Source organism: Triturus cristatus, chromosome 4_2 (genome assembly GCF_964204655.1).
Source record: "Triturus cristatus chromosome 4_2, aTriCri1.1, whole genome shotgun sequence".
Taxonomy (NCBI): Eukaryota; Metazoa; Chordata; class Amphibia; order Caudata; family Salamandridae; genus Triturus; species Triturus cristatus.
In genome coordinates this window covers 795,704,033-795,721,334 of record NC_140586.1, presented here as the reverse complement: position 1 = coordinate 795,721,334, position 17,302 = coordinate 795,704,033, and the positions used below count along the sequence as shown (strand labels likewise).

At 41.2% G+C, this 17,302-nt stretch overlaps 1 protein-coding gene across 1 annotated transcript in view; it reads left to right on the top strand.

The window, feature by feature from the left end:
• Window positions 1-17,039, top strand: part of LOC146835060 (vitamin D3 hydroxylase-associated protein-like) — an 824,670-nt gene extending 807,631 nt beyond the window's left edge. Inside the window, exon 15 of the mRNA XM_085599957.1 lies at window positions 16,917-17,039. Within this exon, the coding sequence (XP_085456083.1) occupies window positions 16,917-17,039 (123 nt within the window). The remainder of the gene's footprint in view (window positions 1-16,916) is intronic.
• The last annotated feature ends 263 nt before the right edge of the window (window positions 17,040-17,302 follow it).

The window sequence follows — 17,302 nt, the reverse complement described above, 5'->3', positions numbered from 1 at the left end:
TTTAGACAGCCACACACAAAGGGAGCTTACGTCTGACTAATGGGCCATCCACATCCTGATGGGCTGTCCTCGGCAGGATGGGAGGGAGGAGCTGGGCACAGCGTCACACTTACACCTGATTAGGATGTTCCCTGTCCCCACACAAAGAACTGCTTAACCCCCTGTAGTCAGTCTGGAGCCAGGGCAGAATGGGAGAATCACTGTGCACTTCAAAGCCCCTCTTTGAAGTATCCCTACTTCAAAGGCACGACTGGGAATAAAAACTGGACTTCTGACCGTACCAACTCAGTACACGTCTGGACCTGAAAGAACTCCTGTGCTGCTGAACGACTGCCAAACTGATAGACTGCTGTTCTGGAAGAACTTTGTTTCTGCTGTGCTAACCTGCCTGCTGCTCTCCTTGCCTGGATGAAAAGGACTGAACCTACACCTCTTGAACCCAGAATGACTCCAAGGGCTGGTCTGCTTGCCCTGTCAGGTGGTGCCAATCCAGTCCACACCTCCACAATGTTGCGCCGATCGAAACCTTCGCTTCACCCTCGATGTCAGCGCATCGCGGCTACCACAAGGACTGAGGACTGCTGTCTGCATGACTTATCGCCTTCAGTGCTCGATGCATCCCCTCCAGTCTGTGGCTCGGTGATAACACATCCCTGAGGTGCATGGTTCGACGTTGACGCATTGCCTAGGTACTTCAGCATCGACACATCGCCTCCTGCTCAACACATCCCGGCTTAGTTGATGACACAACCAAGGACATTTTTGGTGGTATCCGACTCGCGCTCTATCACGGTCGGGCTCAACTTTCAGATTTGACCTGGTCAAGTGCAACCAGATGGCCCCGGTTTTACTTTGAGCTTTTGAGCACTATATTTCAAGATATCCTTAAAATGAATAACTCTGGTTCTATTTATTGGATTTTTGCTAGCAGAAGGTGAACAGAGGTTAATTTGGGGTGTGTATCTGACTTACCCTGACTAGATTGTGCTTCCTGCTTTGACAGGGTGCATATCTCTGCCAACCAGAAACCCAATTTCTAACAGGGAAAACAGTGCTATATAAAATTAAGATAAAATAATAATTTAAGGCAAAATGATTTCCAAATCCACTAATATCTGCTCTAAAGTACCTGCAAGGTCGAAAATAGCCACAAATCTTGGGAGCTTCTGAAACTGCTCCCTTCGGCTGGCATACCATAGAACCAGAACTGCTGGAAGTCATGTACAGCACAGAATAAGTAATTTGCTAGCAGATGACAAACATGAAAAAGCTCCCCATGCAGGTTTGAGTCCTCTTTGGGTATTTAATGCATTCTCCCGGGACTGCTCTGAAAAATTAATCACTGCTATTTCACGTACCCCAAAGGGAAAAAAGCTATAGGGGAAAAAGCTAAAGGTTAAAATTTTAATGAAAACGTGATTTCAAAATAAAACGTCTGCTCTGCTCCAATGCAATCCAATGCAATTGGTGGAAAATAGTTACAGTAAAAGCGTCTTAGTAAAAGCTGACGTAATGCACCAAACTCTGCTCTAAAGTACCTACATAAAGCTGAAACAAAATCACAATGGATTACTGGTTGCTTGTAAGTATGGATGTCATGTTTTGAACATACCAATAAACTTAGTTTAAAAACATAACAGGCAACAGAGTAAGACAAAAATGAAACATGGTGAATCTAATCTACAGGAAGGAAGTTATAAAAGGAACTCAGTTTTAAAAAAGAACACTTTGAAGCAAGAGAACTGAAATAGTAAAAGTATGAAAATTAATGCATGAACAAAGTCAAAATTGCAACTGGACAAAAATAACCATACAAAGGAATTTTTCAAAATGTTAAAATAACACTCTAGACTAATTTAAAGAAAAATATAGTAAATAACTTGCACTAAGAAAAAACTCACAGAACGTCTCTAGAAAAGCTTATGCAAAAAGGGTTCAATTACACCCTCACAAAGAATGTCCAGCATCAAAACAGCACAAATTATGTCTAGGGGCTCCCATGATGCTTCCGCCAATTGACAGTGATCCTTCAGAAATCTGAACCCAGAAATTAAAGGACTTGTGTATTGGCATAGGCATCATCTCCCCGCAAGTATAAATAGCAACAAAGTGACCTTCTGAGCGATTGTCTCAGCATTAGTCACATTGTGTTGTTAACACAGTGTCCAACAGCTGCAGAACCGCAGATTCTTTCCTCCTCTGCAAAAGAACAAAATAATTAGAACCAACTATAAACCCTTTCCTGTCACTATCCCCCAAATCATCGACCTCTACTCCTTGCCTCGCAGCCCTACAATTGAAAATCCGCCACTTCACTGTCACCCTGCCCCCAAAATACTGCTCCCTACCTTCTACAGTACCCCAGAACACCTACCTCTACCAACAAAACTGTGCCCTATACTTCTTATGTTTCTGACATCCTACCCCCACAACTTTTTTCTTTACCACCTACTTGGTGCCAATTAGATGGCCCCAAACAGTGCATCTACTCTGCCACCCTACCCCAAAAACTGCTTCTACCACCAAACCACTGTCCTCTGCCCTACACCATTGGCGGTTGTCTGCTTCCCTGCCATCCTACCCTCAAAACGATGAGGATGGTTTACCGTGAGCATGCTGCATGCAGCCTGGGTAGTGGGTCCAGCTTACTTTAGAATGACGGGGGTGATTGAAGGGCCAGTGGTGGTTGCGGTGGGATGGGGTGACTAGGGTCCCTTGGTACCAAATGATCACCTAGGGACCCCTAGTCCCTGGGTGCCCAAAGAGCAGTTTGGGATTGGTGGGGTTAATGGTGCATTGGGTGGGAATGGGGTGACCAGTGTCCTTCCTCATGGCCTGTGAATTGTTAGTCCAACCAATTTCTTGGTGGCGGGTTGGGGGGCATTGGTGCTTTTTGTGCTGAGGGGTGTCAGAGGTTGAGCGCATACCCCATAAGTGGCAGGCTAAACTTAGTTTTGGGTGGTGAGGGATGGAGGAATATGGGCAGTTTGGGTGGGGGACAGGTGTCGGAGGGCCTTCCCATTGGTGGAAGGCCGTACTTACAGGTGTTGAGGGAGAAGTAGATCTTTGATATTGAAGGGGTGACTGGGGAACAGCCATGTGCCCAACTTACTTTTGGGTGATGGTACTTAGAGGGATCAAGTTGTCCTCTGGGTGGAGAAGGGGTGGTTTGATCCTCGCTACATTTCCCATGGGCAGTGGACCCAACTTACTTTTGAGTGGTGTAGGGTGGACAGGGCAGTAAAGCTTAAATCTCAGAGCACCCTGTCTTCAGCCTCCTGACACCTAGAAGGATGTGTAAAATGGGACCAGCCTCATACCCCATGGGCAGCAGTTCTGAGACTTTCTTTTTGGTGCTGGAAGAGGGGTGACTGGTGGTCCTCCACAAGTCCCATGGCTGCTGTGTCAGAGGTATTATTTTCTGTGCAAGGGGAAGGATGACTGAGGGACCACTGCCTGCCCCATGGGTGGTGGGCCCAGCTTGTTTCAGTGTAGGTAGTACAGGTGAGCTATTGCAAGAGGTCCTACTTTGCAGATGGCCTGCAAGGCAGACAGTGGTGCTTGAAGGTGGGGAGGCAAACAAACTGCCAGAAGTATCAAGAAGTGTCTGTTGTACTGTTGGGATAGGTGTCTTCTTCTCTTTCCTTTGAATATGAGCAGACAGTATGCAGATGTGCAGGTCCCTTCACCTGCTTGATGATCCTACAATCCTGGAATAGGATGCTGATTTATGCAGATAATAACATACCTTCATTGTCATTAGTTTCTGAGACTGGTATAGGTCCATCAGATTTGAAATGTTGTGATATGTGTCTGCAGCAATATCCAACGCAACTTTAATGCAGTTCTTGCTGTTGCTGCGCAGAAAGTGACATCAAAGAGAGAGACCCATTTTTACAGGGAGAGAGACCCAGTTTTACAGGGATTGAAAACAAACATTTCCATTCGATAGGATCAAATTATTTGTCTTCATCAATAAGCAGGATGACTGCTAGTGTCTTATTTACAATTACATACTCAATTGCTTTGATTAAATAACACATATTTGTGTCTATTCCTTATGGGATTGAACCCCTTTGTATCTCACTGTATAACTGTGTGCATTAAAGGAGCAAGTCTACTCACAAAGATTTGCCAATAATGTATCACTCTCCATTTAATAGTGGAGTAGGTCCATAGGCTGGAGGATCAGGTATAGATTTTGCAGGATTATGAAAACTGATTTTGAAAGAAGAGGACACATATGTATCAGCCAAAATGTGAATTCAGGGTAGTATTAGAGTACTGACCAAAAGTTCTGAGAAGGATATAACAATTTCTGCAGGGATTTTATCCTAAATGCATGGTTTTTAGTTAGGAAGGTCAGTCACTACTGTTGATATCTCTTGCTTTGTAAGTAGTTGAGAAAAAAGGGGTGGTCTTGGTTTTGAAAAAAACAGTTATAGAGAGATGGGATCAAAATACTTATATGTAAAAGTTGATTTTGTCTGGTCAGATTGATAAATTCCTTATTGATTTTAAAAACTGGGTTTTATATTCTTTGCCATCTCTGGCCTGTAAAGCTGTTTCTCACTCATTTATTGCCTGCACCACATTTTTTGACTGCCTTTTGTTAACAGGTCAAGCAAACAATCTGCTAGCATATTGAGAATATTTAGACTGACATAATGATGCTGAATTCATTCAATTTTGTTATACATATTTGGCTTTTAAATCATGTTTTACTTTTTCCTATTTAAATGTATTTTCTCGTTAGGACATAAATTTGATCTGATGCCTGCAAAAAGGTGTTCAGTTGATGGTGTTCCTCAGTTTTCCTGCAAGCTGAATCTGCAAAAGTTAATATTTTACTTCTAGTCATTGTTGAATACCTCCCAGGGTATTACTATCCTGTAATATCCCTTTCTCCAGGCTGGAGTTATTGCCCCAATATTTAATAAAGGCAGTTGGCAGGACATTTGCTGTTACAGACTAACTCACTTTTGGATTCACTGGGTAAGGGGGTCAGCCATTTCATCTTGCGAAGGATAGAGGCTTGGATTAGTCAGATTGTGTCCTTAGCAAGGTGCAATATGGATTCAGAGAGGGACTGTGGACTCTGGGCCTTAACCTGAGCCTACTGGGTTTGCAATTATTCATCTTAGCCACCCTATCTGGAATGTATCTTTTCAACCCTATCTATATCTTTTCAAATCTATCTATATCTGTCTTTGCAAATCTCTCTATCTGTCTGTCTCTCTGTCTTTGCAAGCCTCTATAGCTGACTGTCCTTGGAAGCCTCCCTGTCTGTAAAAAAGATTTATAAAAATAATTCTAAAAAAAAGCATTTACAGAGGCAAGAGTCTGGCAGCCAACACCATGCCAATTGTCATTTTTAGGTCTAGGGAAAACGTTTTTATTTTACAAAAATTATGTGTATAACATAGTTATTGTGTTTTTTAGCCAGACTGCCTCCATGAGTCTGTTGTTGTGTCATTCACATTTTTCTTTCACCCTCTCCAGTATGCATTATGGCGCAGTAAGCCAGCCTACTTTAGCCATTGACTAACTTTAATGTAAGTTACAGTATGCTTCCCTTTCACAAGGAGAACATGCACACACAAAGTAGTTTCCTTCATCGCTAGGAACTCCTAGGTAATTTGTGTTTTATTGAGACCCCAAAAATATTTTTGCCTGTAGCCGATGTTTTGTGTTTTTTTTTAACTTTATTTTCCAATTTTTCTCTCACATGAGTAATGTACAATTGGTGGTACACCGTCTTAGAACGTATCATAGAAATAATTATCAAACTTACACAGTTGGGCATGTGAAATGTAGCATAACAGTAGACATGGAAACATTGACATCTGTACATTCTAAATGTCATATTTCCCTCAGCTTGCCTCAGTCTTCTCTTCAAACTTCAACCGGCAATCGCCTCTATATCCGATCCTGCGTTATCCAACACATAAAGACAATCAATCTAATTTTGGGCCATTACCATGGATAAATGTCCAATAAAGAGGTAGTCTCTAACCCAAGGGATATGCCCCGTCACCCCACACCTTCCACGACTATGCAATTTTCTAGTTGTGAGTTGGAGGACTGTTGCAAGGGTGTAACATACACCCTATATTGGCCTCATATGTCTTTAGGGCGATCAAGCTGACTGACGCAGCTTTTTATGAATCTACACGCGGAGCGCAGTCCCGCTTTTCCATTCTTCTACAGAGAAATACTCTCAGTGCATTGTCACTTTTAATCCACAAAGGGATTCTACAACGCTACGGCTGTGGCGTATAATTAATTGAGCCCCTCTGGCCCACCTACATACCCCATTGGATTGACAGCCTGTCCTCACATTGAGTACCCGAACGGGTCCTCGTGTGAGTAAACATTTTTCCTCTTTTCTTCACGTGTGGCACATCATTTTCACAAGGCTGCGCAACTATATATTCAGATGCCCCTTCATCAATAGCCCTGAAGAGACCCCACATTGTTTTGAGGGTCGAAACGCCGTCGACATACAGAAGAAGCGAACCATTTCCCCAGCACATATCACTGTATATAGCTGCTGTTCCCATGGAATTATTATGATAATGGTCGACTTGTACAAATTGTGGAAACCTTGTATTTAATAATCACATTGTCACTTAGGTTTAGGATCCCTTTGTCACTTGGGACACTATGCACAAATGTTGTTTTGATGTATAATGTTTACTCCTAACTTGACTGTTTAAATAATCCTAGGCATGATGTTAGCGTAGACCTCGCTATTGATATTGCAGTATGCTAAACTACGTAGCCATCTCTGTAGGGTAGGGACAGCCCTTCGGCCCCGCAATAGAGCTAGCCCACTTGGCCAGCAGCAATCCTAGGGATGCGAATCTCCTGACTTTTTTAGGAAAATTAACGTGTATCCTAGTAGTGCCACTTCTGGTGTGGGAACAAGAGACAGATTAGTCATGACACCCAGCGTGTTATTTATTTTCTCCCAATAAGTCTGTAATTTGGGGCAGGTCCATGTGAGGTGCACAAAGTCCACATATGGCGCGGAGCATTACTGGCAGTTGTGGGGTCTGGACGGATCTATTTTGTGTGCTTTGGCAGGGGTGTAATAAATTTGGCACAGAAGTTTGAAGTGTATGTGCTGATGCCTACGATTAAGGGAGACTTCCTTCATCACCACGCAGGATTTTGCCCATTGTTCATCTGTAATTGGGCGACCGAGGTCACGCTCCCATACCTTGCGAACCTCGTCGTCCTTCACCGGTCTCGTACTAGCACATGATTTGTATAACTAGGAGATGAGATGAGTACCCGCCTCACTTTCAATGATTAATGTGAGTGGAGCAAAAGACTCGGGTTCAAGTGGGTAAGTAGTCAGTGTGGCGCGTAAAGCAGAGCAGATCCACCCCTACACGAAATTATCCACAAAGGAGATGTTTTGGAACCACCAATGTTTTCTTTTTAGATTTATGAGGGCCCTGGAGAAAGAATCTCATTTTTCTTTTCCAGATGGGTATCATTAGAAATAGACATGGAACAATATTTAATTTACTTTGAATATTAGATACAGCTAATTCAGAAAATGACCAACTACTCCTTTTCTTGCTTGACTCAGAGAAGGCGTATGAGAGAGTTTACTAGACTGATTGCCCTCCCACCCTTTGTTTTGCACAAAAGCACTTAGTAGAGGCACAAGGCAGGGATGTCCTCACTTGCCTTCACTTCTCTCTCTTTTGATGGAGCCATTCATTCAGAAGGGGCAGACGAATCCTTTAATTATAGAAGGCATCTCCACAAACATGGGTCTGACCAAACTGTCCTTGTTTGCCAATGATATATTGTGCTTTTTTACCGACTCAGCCTTCTGTCTTCTGGCATATTTGGCAGAACTAAAGAGATTACAGTAGATTTCCAGATTCAAAATTAACCACAAAAAATCAAAAGAAAAGAGTGTGGGACAACCAAAGATAAGATTGCAAAGATAAGGGGCCCCTTGGTACTAATGTGAAGTTCACCTAGACAGGGAAATACAAACTGTAAATAATCTAGGGCAACTTCAACTTTATAGAACAATCAAAACATGTCAAATAAAAGCAGTGACACTAATATTTAGAAAAACGTTTATTTTATTATGTATGATTATTTAAAAGTATTCATAAATATGGTTTTTATAGATCTGCACAGGGCTTTCATTTATACAGCATACTAACTTCAATCATCCTTCAAGCATTCATACTAGTTAGATTGATATCTCCAAATTCAGTTCTTTTGATAACAGTACACATTTTTACTCCGCTATGCAGGATATAGAAAAGATTCCATTTGAACATATAATTTTCGGGTGGTTTCCAAGTTGTCTCTCAGAGAGCTGATTGAAGGATGATTGAAGTTAGTAATCCGGCAGAGTAACAGTCCTTTCAGCAGCACAGCTGTGCTTCTTCCTGACCGAGTGTTCACAGGTCCAGAAGTGTACTGAAGATGTGGTGTCTGAAGGTCCAGTGCTTGTACCCAGTTGTGCCTTTGAATTGGATGAGACTTCAAAGACAAGGTTTAAAAGTGCATAGAGGTCCTCCTTTCCTGCCCTGGCTCCAGACTCACTACAGGAGGATATGCAGCCCTTTGTGTGGGGAAAGGACACAGCCTTTTCAGGTGTAAGTGAGACTGGTTGCAGCCCCTGTCTCCCACCCTGCCCGCATGGCTAATTAAATCACACCTAAGCTCCCATTGTGTGTGGCTGTCTAAGAGGAGTACACAAAGTCCATCTGTCACCCACCCAGACATCTGAGTGATCAGAGGCAGGCAGCACGCACCAAATGGCTAAAGCAAGAAAATGCCAACTTTCTAAAAATTGGCAAGACGCCCAGAGAACCATCATTTGCATAGTTCACGTAGGAATTCACTATGCGGGAACACGAGAGGGTTAGTATATTAACATGGCATTCTGGCAGATTGTATATGTATTGTTGGTGATGGATGATTTAAGCTGAATAATAATAGTCAATATAGCAATGGTTATTTGTTTTATTGTCGTTTACAGTGATCCCTGACGAAGGGCACTAGTTGCCTGAAATGCATTGGGTATTTTTAATAAAACACTGTCTTGGACGAATCATGCATCAGTCGTGTTTTTTGCAAGAGGCCGGAGTGGCACAGCTAAAGCATGGGAAACCTGGAAAATGGCATAATATTCCGCGTGTGGAGCAAAGAATAAAATTCATGTTGAAGAGAGGATGAAAAGATATATGAGGAACATAACGAACAAACTGATTAATATGAAGGAGAAACTGACATAATCGCCAATCTGGCACAACGCTGCTGTGCTACTGGAGGGGGCGAGATGACGCCCCCCTTAAAACGTTGTGTCTTTCAAGGTGTCATTTGGGCATGGCACCATTCCAGTGTGCACGCATTCTTGGAATAGCATTGGATAAAGCTGAAAAAAACATGAAGAGCAGGTGTGCATTTAATTACTGTAACTGATGTCTAACTTTCTAAAAGTGGCATTTCCAGAATTGCAATTTACAATCTGGATTCACCATAAAATGGGATTTTAAATTGTGATTACAGAGACACCCCAGACTTGAAGGGTTTATCTCTTACCAATTGTAAATTACACTTATAAAATGTAACAAGGCAACTCCAATGTAATCCTATGAGCGAGTTAGGCCTTGCAGTAGTAAAAAACGAATTTAAGAACTTCTCCCTACCAGGACATGTAAAACCTAAAGCTACATGTCCCACTTTTTAAATATACTGCACCCTGCCCTTGGGGCTGTCCAGGGCTTACCCTAGCGGTGACTTATATGTATTAAAAAGGAAGGTTTGGACCTGGCAAGTGGTTTAACTTGGCGGGTCTGCATGGCAGTTTAAACTTCATACAAAGGGTCTGCAATAGCAGGACTGAGACATGTTGGAAGGGCCACGTAAATCGGTGGCACAATTAGTAGTGCAGGCACACTAGCAGCATTTAATTTACAGGCCTTGGGCACATGTTGTGTCACTTTTCTAGGGACTTATAACTAAATTAAATATGCCAATTGGGAACAACCCAATGTTAGCATGTTTTAGGGAAAGAGCACAAACACTTTAGCACTGGTCAGCAGTGGTAAAGTGCTCAGAATCCGAAGGCCAACATAAACAAAGTCATCAAAAACAGGATTTCTGAAGGCAAAAAGTTAGGGAAAACCATACCAAGGATGTAAGGTCTAACAGTTACCCTATTATTGGTAATAGGTGCTGACTTTAAATTGGGAGCAGATAGAGTTGTCATGTTTAGACTCAAAGGAATTTAAATTACTCTTTGCTGGTAAATTCGAATATTTAGTCACAATCCTAAAAATGCCACTTTTAGAAAGGTGTAATTTACTTGTTCTAACCATTTGTTTCTTCTGCCAATGTCTTGGGCCACATGACTTGGAATAGCTCTACAGCTGGGGTGTTTGTATTCCTCTCAGATAGGGACATAAAGGGAACATGTTGTGGGCAGGATGGGCCAGCCTGTCAGGATGGCTGTGGTGGAGCTGTGCCCTGCACTTCAAAGAGATTGCCTCTATCACACACAGAGGAACCTGACACCTCCCTTTTGTCACCCCAGATTTTTTGGAGCCCTGACAGGGCTTTGCAGAGTCAGACATGGGGTTTAAAAAGGGTGTCCCCACACACACAACGTTTTGCACCTTGTATAAATATTGACTCTCAGAATACCTCTTCAGTCCATTCCTGGATCTGTGGAAGACCTCAGAAGGACTGCCTTGCCACCAGAGGACTGCCCTGCTATTACACAATGTCTGCCCTACTGCTTGAAGGACTGCCCTGCTGCTTGATAACTAGACCATCTCCTTGAACCCAGGAGCACCAGAAGTGACTCCAAGGGCTAGTTGGTTGACCCCCTCTGTGAGCTACAGGGACATAACATGTTCCTGAGGTCCTGAACCAAATACCTGGTCTCTGCTACAGTGAGTCCTATCCCCCTCCCCCCTTCATATGGTACTCCCCAGGTCCTAGATCCTTGGAACGGGTGCTGGTAGTAATGCTCTGACTTACCCTAAACCTGGGATTTAAAATATTTGTCACCAAGAACTTCCTGGAGAACCACCTGCAACTGAAACCTGCCTACCAGCCAGTCCGCCCAGGGTGCATTGCCGGTCGGCCTACAGGTGTATTATTTCCCCCTGCATTCTTCTCCACAGCTGCAAATCTATTTCATCAGGACTGATCAGTGACGGTATCTGGCCTCGTGTAGCCCTCTTTGGCTACAGCCTGCCATTTTGTCCCACTGAAGGTTTTTGACTATCAAAAAGTTGTCTAAGTGAACTTTTTACCACCATCGTTGACGGCTTCACCATGACTTCATCCAGTGGCTCCCTGATGATGATGACTCCCCTGCTCTGCTGAACTCTACCTACCTCTTGCATCTGACTTGTACTCCAGTGCGGTTGACCTTAACTATTGACTTGATCCGGTCTCACATGACCACATAGCTGCGGTTGGCACGTTGATCTTTTGAAGTCTAGATCTCACTAAAACATTAAGAATTCATAACTTCATTTCTACTAATGGAATTAAATTTTTTTTGCTGTCATTTTATTGATCAAAATGTACTCAATATTTCTAATTTCGTTTGGAATTTTTCTTGTGTTGTGTTTTCACTTTATAACCGTTTGTTCACTGCATACATACTTTAAGCATTGCCTCTAAGTTAACCCTAACTGCTTTTGTGCCAAGCTACTACAGGGTTAAGCACAAGTTAACTTAGTGACTATCTTGGTTCATACTGACAAGAATAGTGATTGTTGTTTGAGTAGGGTTTTCACCCCCCCAACCAATAACTCAATTTCTTACAGTCTGTTTATAAAGTAATGTTCTTGACTACTTTATATGTGGTGGGATTGTAAATTAATCAAAGCTTTCTAGAGTGAGCTACAATGCTTAAGGATATCACTAGAGCTATGCTACCACTAGATCCATACATTTTTCTACTGAGCCAGGTGAATCAGGCGGGACTATACCCGCTCTCCCCTGCTAGCGGCAAACTGATGAACCACCTGCTTATAGCAGCTCAATTAACAACTGCATAACATGGAAGGGTCCTCGCGTACCTAATACGATAATATGGTGGATGATAGTGTGGCATCTCCATGTGATGGAAAACTTACCAACAATATTGGGGGTTCAGAAGATCTTTGAGAATACTTAGGCCCCATTTGTGACATACATCACATGATCTAGAATTAGCTACACTGCCTCCAGACCTTCTGGAGTTGGTAAGAGTATGGGTAAACACCCTACATTATTAGACACTTCAGATTGAAATACCAAAATCCTGCTGGGTGAGCAGATATTTGGGCAGGGGATTTTCTTTTTGCTTATATGTGATTGTTTAATGATAGATTATCATTGTTTTATGTTAAATGCAACCTTAAACCATGGGTTACCTACAGTTTTTGATCCCTTGCTAAGGGATACATTAGGATTTGTTTGCACCTGATTTCTCAAGATGTATATTCTAATACCAACCTTAAATAAAGTGGCTAAAAAAATCATTACAAAATAATTCCTGATTTCTAAAGCATTCGCTCTCCAACGGGGACAGTTTTCCCTTTGTGTAAATCTATTACCTCTTCCTTGATGAGCTGTAACTTTTCAATGGTTTGCAACAACTTTAACAATAGGCCCATGCAAGATGTAAATTATGTTTTCATAATTTGTGGAATTATGGGAAATTTGCATTACACTGATCGAAATTATGCCATTACACCACATTCCGTAATTACGCCACCATGTACACCAAAATTATAGCACAAAATTTGTCCTCATGTCATAAATAAAGATATATTTCTCTCTACAATATACCGCTTACTGAGGCATTTGCATTTTGCCTGATTGTGTGTAATTTTGGGTCATTTTCCCAACATTTTCCTTTATTAATTTAAAACAAATTAAGCAAGTTTCTCACACACCCCTAAAACATCTTATTTTCAAATCTCAAATAGAAGATACTGCCTCTTCCTAATTGCGATTCGAAACTAGTCAGTAAACCCATTTTGCGATTCGGAAAGGCTTTACTGAATAGCATAATGGGTTTAGCTATGGCGAGCATCGCCCTACTGCTTTTAAGCATTGCGAACTACAAAACATAAAATGATAATCACTTTGAGTTATTACAAACAAAGGGGCAGATTTTTGAGCCCCTTGCGCCACTTTTGCGTCACTTTTATCATTTGTAAAGATCAATCTAAACATATTAGTCCAGAAACATTCTTCATTTTGGTCTGTTGCTGTGGAATTCAACAAAGATGCCAATTTGCATGTTATTATCTGTAATGTTTTGTTCAGGAAACTCCCATGAATCTATTAATAGCTTCGGCTAGCTGACTTTGGGCCTGTATACAGGTTTTCACAATGACAGGTGTGGCTGGGTAAGATTGCACTTCCTGAATTTAGGAAATTCATGTAAGTCCACATTGGAATGGGTCTGTCATCCTCCCTTTGGTCTATGACTACCTAGATCTCAACCTCGCTACAAGTCGTCCAGTTCACTAATTCCTGTTAATTTTTAACATTTTATTCTTCCAAATGTGAACATTTTCAAAACAATTTATATTACCCATTTAGTTGTTCCAGATTTTTAAGTGTTACGTCAGTGTCCATTACAGTTTTTGAAACATGAACCAACTTGGTTGTACAATTGAAAATATTTCTCCTTGGCATTCCTTTGCTACAATGTCAGTGTCATATTTAAATCATCGCGGTGCAGTACTACTTCTTAATACCTGGTACCAATGAGAACTGAAATGGCACAATGTAAATATCTACAAAATGTTGCGGGCTGACCTAAGGCCAGATATATTAATATTGGGAATAGTGATTACCTTATTGCGATTCTCTGCGAATCGCAATTAGGTAATTGCTAGTCCTAATGTTTGAAACTCATAGAGTTTCATTTAGCCATTCCTTGTCATAAATCTGCCCCCATGTCTGTGATTGCTTTAAAATAAAGCAATCAATTTTTTTGTTAAAAACAGCCCGTTTTCCGTAAAAAATGCACTTAAAAAAGAAAAAAGCTAAGTTTTCTTTTCATTTTCTAAGGGGCCACTGCCTGCTCTTAAACGTTCTTACGAACATTCACAAAGTGACCCCTTCCTGTTTGCAATTGGGTTACCACCTACTTAATGTTCTGGTAAAAAGTGAATGTTAAACAACTGCATTTTGGTTGATAAACATTCACATACCACTGTGATTCTGTATTCGGAAGGGATGCCCTAAACACGCCTCTTCCTAATACCGAATCAGTATGTATTCGCAATTCCAAACTGTGATTCAGTAACTTGTTATCGAATCACAATTTGGTAATGATACATACCAACATGCATTTTTCCGGTCAAAAAATGGCCCAATTCTGCAAATCAGGCCGCTTGCGACCGGAAACATGCTTATTTTATGTGGCCCCAAGATTTGACATACAGCACAACCATGCAGTGGCTAATGGAGAAAAACATTATGGAGACCAATAGCTGGAAGGTGCTGGACCAAAGCCTGCAATCCTGCTCTATTTCTTGTTATTGTTTCATTGTTTTTAGTTTTCATGCCTATATGTTCTGTAGATCTAAAACGGAGCTGCAGTAATGCCATACTATTGGTAGATATAATGCCATAGAAATGGTAACTAACACTAATAATAATGTGCACATTTTGTAATTCCTGTGTTCTGTATTCGTAGATTTGAGCTTTTCTTAACCATTAGTAACTACTGTCACCTTCGACTAGGATCATTGAAATTGCATCCCAAACCTCTCCATAAGTAGACATTGCTTTATTTATACATGAATTTGCACCACAGAGCCTGCAATTGAAAAGTTTACTTCAAGGCACTGAAACTGACTTGATAGATATTTGAAGTGTTTGCAAAAGTGAGGCTGCCAAATTGTTTGTTGACTGACAATTAGGCCTAGTTTTGTTCAAAAGAGTGTAAGTAATTTTTGTAAGAACACAGAGCGGTGGATAAGGAATGAGTGTTGTTCCATCCAGGGATGAACAGGATGGTAGAAAGACTTAATAAAACGATGAAGGAATGGATACAATTAGCAAGAGTGTGGTTGTGGGAGTTTGTGTGGAGATTACAGCACTAACAGGTACTTTGAGTTTGCCCAAATTTACTAATCCCATGGCAATTATTAGGACATATTGAATGCTGTAAAAATAGTTGATCGGAGACTGTGAATTTTAAGTTTGATTTTGGTGCATAATGATGAAAGTAAAGACATGAGAGACAATTGAAAGTATGTAGGGTGCCAGACTGGTTTGGGTTGTCAGTTCTGCTGGAGTTGACTTGGGAGAATCTCAAGGGAGTGGCACTGGTAATGTTGGGAAATATGGTTTGAGAACTGCATATCTGAAAGAGTATAGCTCAACTTGATTAACTGTACTCAGTATTTGACCAGAATATTTGAGAGTTTATATCACAAATGGAGTTAATATTTGCACTTTTTTGTAGGTTCACATGTTTTACTGGGTGTTCTTTTCATTTTGCCTTTCTTTTCTCTTCAAATAGTTTTTAGACTTACCCTAGAGTATTGTTTTTTCTGTTAAGGAAGAACTTAGGGGCATATTAACAAGGGCTTTATCTCCGCTTTTTTGGCTTTAAAAGCCAAAGAAGCGGAGATAGTATTATCGCCCTATCAACAACAGGGTGCTAACATGCAAAATCGCATGTTAGCACCCTTTTTCACTACGCTTCTTTTTGCATCTCTATTGAGATGCAAAGTGGGCGTTCCAGAGCAAAATAATAGGAGAAATGTCGCTAAGCGACATTTCTCCTATTATCAAGCTTCACGCTAACCCTGTTAGAGACAAAAAAAAGCAGCGCTAACCACGGTTAACGCTGCTTTTTTATGTCTGCTATTTTTCAGATTTAGCCATGTAATCCAATGGGAGGTGGATTACATGGCTAAGTCCACCATGGGCTATCAACAAGAATATCCCTATCCTTGTAGTTTTATCCCTGCATTACCAGCGATAACCTCCCAAAATGCCGCTATCGCTGGATTTTTTATCGCCTAGGCGGTTAGCGTTGTTAATAACACGATAACCAGGCGATATTATCCAGCGACAGCGGGCGTTAAAAAAAGATAACGCTAAGCGCCCTTAGCGTTAATTTTCCCGGTTCCTTGTTAATATGCCCCATGTTTTGTGGCCCGGAAGACCGATCTTCTAAACGCGAACGCGGGTTTGACATTCTGCGTGGATTCTGCACACCGTGGCAGCGCATGTCACTCACTACGTTTCATTTTTAAAAGCTATGGACTTTTCCGATATCCATCTGAAGAACGCAAGTCCCCTGATAAGGGCGAGCCAAAAATGCATTGGGCAGAAATATGTGAAATTGAGCAAACAATGTTTGGAATACTATGATTTTAATAGTATGAACATTCAATGAAACTGAAAATTTTTAAAAGAATACAACAAACAGCATAACGTCTTCAGTACATTTATTGGAAATTCTTTACACCAAGGGGTGCTGAGTAGGGGACGCTACTCCCAAGGGAGATAACGCTTTAATTCCATGTTTTGTGGCGTTCATCATGGAATATCTAAGCAGCATCATATGAGATAGATCGGTTCCATCTAGTAACGTATATGATTGAGTAGGAATATTCAGTCAGTTTGTTGCTGTTCATTTGTGAGCTGATTTGCTTAAAGGTGACCTGAACTTACCTGCTTGCCACTTGCATAGTTATTTATTGTGTTATCCTTAAGTAATTGACACTTTATACTTTGTAAATCAGTCCTGCAGACTCTCTTGTTGCTGTTGTTTATGCTCGACTAGCTGATATTTTCTACTTTCTGCTCTTGGTGATCTTTTTTGACTGTGGCTCTTAATTAATTTGTTTCCTTCAGATTAGTTATTCTGCTCTTTCTTCCTCTTACAGGCTGTAGCAGGTGGTGTAGGACTACCCCTATCTGTGCAGTGTGTGGCTCTGCCTTGGCAAGAGGAGCTTTGCCTCCGCTTCATGAAGGAAGTGGAAACACTTGCAGCTGCAAAGAAGTGCTAGGGGGTCCAGTGGCACCTGTCAGTGTGTAGGCATTTTGGGTAGAGGGACCAAGGTGGCAGAGAAGGTTTTTACAGTAAATAAAAATGAAAGGCTAATAAAAATCATTTTCAAATGTTTTTTGACAAATCAACATGCATTGAAGTTATTTTTTTATTTCTTTGAATTTGTATTGTGATTTACGGTGCAAAAAATAAACATCTTCTTAAATAAAATTAGTAAGTATTACATTTTCATTCATTTTAGAGCCCAATGCAGTGTTTAAT